We start from the raw sequence: 2,695 nt of genomic DNA, 5'->3' as shown, positions 1-2,695 counted from the left end.
TGTTGCTGTTGCTGCAGCTTGAGCATTTGCTCTTTTAGCGCAGCTTCTGCGGGCGTTTGTCGCCGAACAGCGAGCGGAACCGCGAGCGGAGCTGCGACGCAGTGAACTTGGCCAGAGGTGCGTACTCGTCGACGCCCGTGCGGCCCGTGGCCAGCATCTCCCAGCACACCTTGGACAGGTGGCGACAGCGAGGATCCTTGACGGCATGCTCGAGCTGTCGGATGTTCTCGTCGCTCCACGCGTCTATTTTGACGGGGTTGGTGGCTGGCAGCTCGAATTGACGCAAGTAGGCGTTCTGCAGCTCAGCGGCCATGAATTGGGTCAGAGGAGCGAATCGGTCTTCTTTCATGCCGCCCGTGGCTAGCACCGACCAATAGATCTTTTTGCCACGACGGCACGGATTGGGACGCGGCAAGTTGACCGCTTCGTACAGCAACTGCAAGTGCTCTTGCGGGAGCAGACGCAGAGGCATACTGGGAGGTACGGGCGACGACACCCCACCGAAACTCATCCGGTTGCCGAACACATCAGTAGTACCAACGAGATTGACGCGGTTCGTGTCGTTCTCACGGCTCAGAGTCAGAGCACCCGGCGCCGAGTATCGTTGCTGCAACTTCTCAGCGTCCGTCGGCTCGATCAGCGCCTCCAAGAAGCTGTCGTAGGCCTGCACGTCGAACTCGTTCTCGCGCTGGATGTCCAGCGGTTGAAGCAGTGCGCTCGACGATCCGGCAGTGTACACGTCGGGGCCGTGGGTGCCGTACTGGTAGCTGGCTGCTTGCAAATGGTGTCGGTTGATGGCCGACTGGATACAGTGCGCTATGAGGCGGCCGTGGCCGATCTTGAAGACGGCAAGAGCACGTTGGTCGTGCAGGATGAACTCGAGATCCCGCACCGCCGAGTAGCCCAGACGGCACAGGTACTCAGTGTACTCGAAGATGTTGACCTTCGGGATCCCGCAAAGCTCCATCCATCGCGATACCGTGTAGTTGGGAGACAACACGCCGGGGACCTGGAACCGCCGGGCTTGGAAGTCACGGTGCGCCTGTTGCCACACGAGCTGGGCGTCAGCGATACCGGCGTGCTGCAGTTCACTCACGACCGCGAAAGCTAAGGCTAGCACCGAGTCGAATCCGTCCTGAGCGAGTCGCTGCGTGGCCAGCGCCAACGCCGCCTGGTCCTGCGCGAGTTGCAGGTTCTTGAGGAAGGTAAGTACGTCGTCCGTGGAGACGGCAGGCGGGTAGCTGTTCGGGGTGAAGTACCCGTTCGAGGCGGCCGGATAGGTCACGGCCGACGAGGTGGTTGCTAGCGACAGTGAGGCCGAGGACACGATAGTGGACGGGGCGTTGTTGCCGACCTCGAAGCCGGCGAAGTCGAGCTTTAAGTCCCCCGGAGTGGAGAAGGACGCGGATGGAGACGATGGAGCCGACGGTCGCTGGCGCTTGCGATTGCGCAGCTGAGCGTCGCTGTCCAGTGGTGTGATGGTCACAGCAGCGTTGAGCTGTTTGAGCTGAGGCCAGGAAGAGAGCCCAGCGCTAGCAGACGAGGGCGCGGACGACGACGGGTCTGCGACGGCGATGTCTTGGAGCTCGCTGTTATTGTTGGGCTGAATAGGTCGTATTGCGCTCGATCACTTGCAAAGCTTCCGGCGACTTGGTGCCTAGGACACTCCTTCACTCGCTCGGCGGCGGCCTTCTTGGCGAGCGTAGCTTGCACAGCGCGAGGCGAACTGGATTGTGGGGCCTGGGTGAAAGAGTGCCCCAAGCCGAAACGTTTTATTTCTCTCTACACAATAAACATGTCCATGCATCACGCTCAAAACCGCATCTCTCGCAGCGCGCCCAGAGAAAGAACTTGCACATCCCCCTCGCCCAAAGTATTTACAACACTATCCATGCAGTGTCGAAATCCAAAAAACTCGATGATCTTCAGAGGGTTCTTCACTGCATCGTGGCCGGTCGAAGCACTCTGTTCATACTGATACAGCGTTGTAGCTAGCGTTTAATGCAGTAAGCTATTAAAAAGGCTAATACAACCTCAGCAGCCCCCACTGCAAATATGATAACGCCTCCAACTGCTGCCTTGTGACTGCCTAGCCAGCTGGCACAGGCAAGTGACGCATAGCGCCGTCACCCGATGTATGTGGCATACATACTGTGTCGGCAACAGCAGTGCTGTTACGCTGTAACTTACAGCACTCTCCGAGCAAGATGCTCGTCCGTATTAATGGTGGCGCGCGTCCATTGAGAAGCGATTTAGCCGATGCTCCCAGCGTATAATAGCGATCGTCGCCATTTATTTGTGTAGGCTGTGTTGGCCTACCCTCGTACAGTACTGGCGATGCTGACTTGACAGTGAACTGAAGTGACCGCAATACCGCGACTGTTGATATTGGACCTAGCAATCGTGATGGCGGCTTTCCAGCGAGTGGATCGGGTACATACATGTATATGTACTTAAAAAAAACTCCGTGACGAAAGCTTCAGGATACAGCGACGAAGTCCTTGCTCGCTAAAAATGTGAAGACGTTGGTGGAGCTGCAGGCGCGGCGTAAATTACAGCGCCTCCTGTCTCTACGCCGCACGTATCTGGCGCCCGTCTTCGGTGCCGGCTGCACGGTCACAGCCAGAGCGATTGCCGTGGTGAGCTAAGTTACGGACGCCTGTTCCAGCCTGGAAGGAAGCGAGTGAACTTCACT

General features: G+C 57.9%; 1 protein-coding gene across 1 annotated transcript; it reads right to left on the bottom strand.

Annotated features, from left to right (window-relative positions):
• Positions 1 to 1,859, bottom strand: PITG_20548 (uncharacterized protein; the record flags this gene model as incomplete). The annotated part of the gene is made up of 2 exons (XM_002895357.1): positions 1 to 1,563; positions 1,820 to 1,859. 2 exons carry the CDS (start codon positions 1,857 to 1,859, stop codon positions 35 to 37), a joined length of 1,569 nt encoding a protein of 522 aa, XP_002895403.1.
• Between the last annotated feature and the right edge of the window lie 836 nt (positions 1,860 to 2,695).

Source organism: Phytophthora infestans, genomic scaffold (assembly GCF_000142945.1).
Source record: "Phytophthora infestans T30-4 supercont1.190 genomic scaffold, whole genome shotgun sequence".
Lineage (NCBI taxonomy): Eukaryota > Oomycota > Peronosporomycetes > Peronosporales > Peronosporaceae > Phytophthora > Phytophthora infestans.
This window is presented reverse-complemented; position numbering and strand designations above follow the sequence as displayed.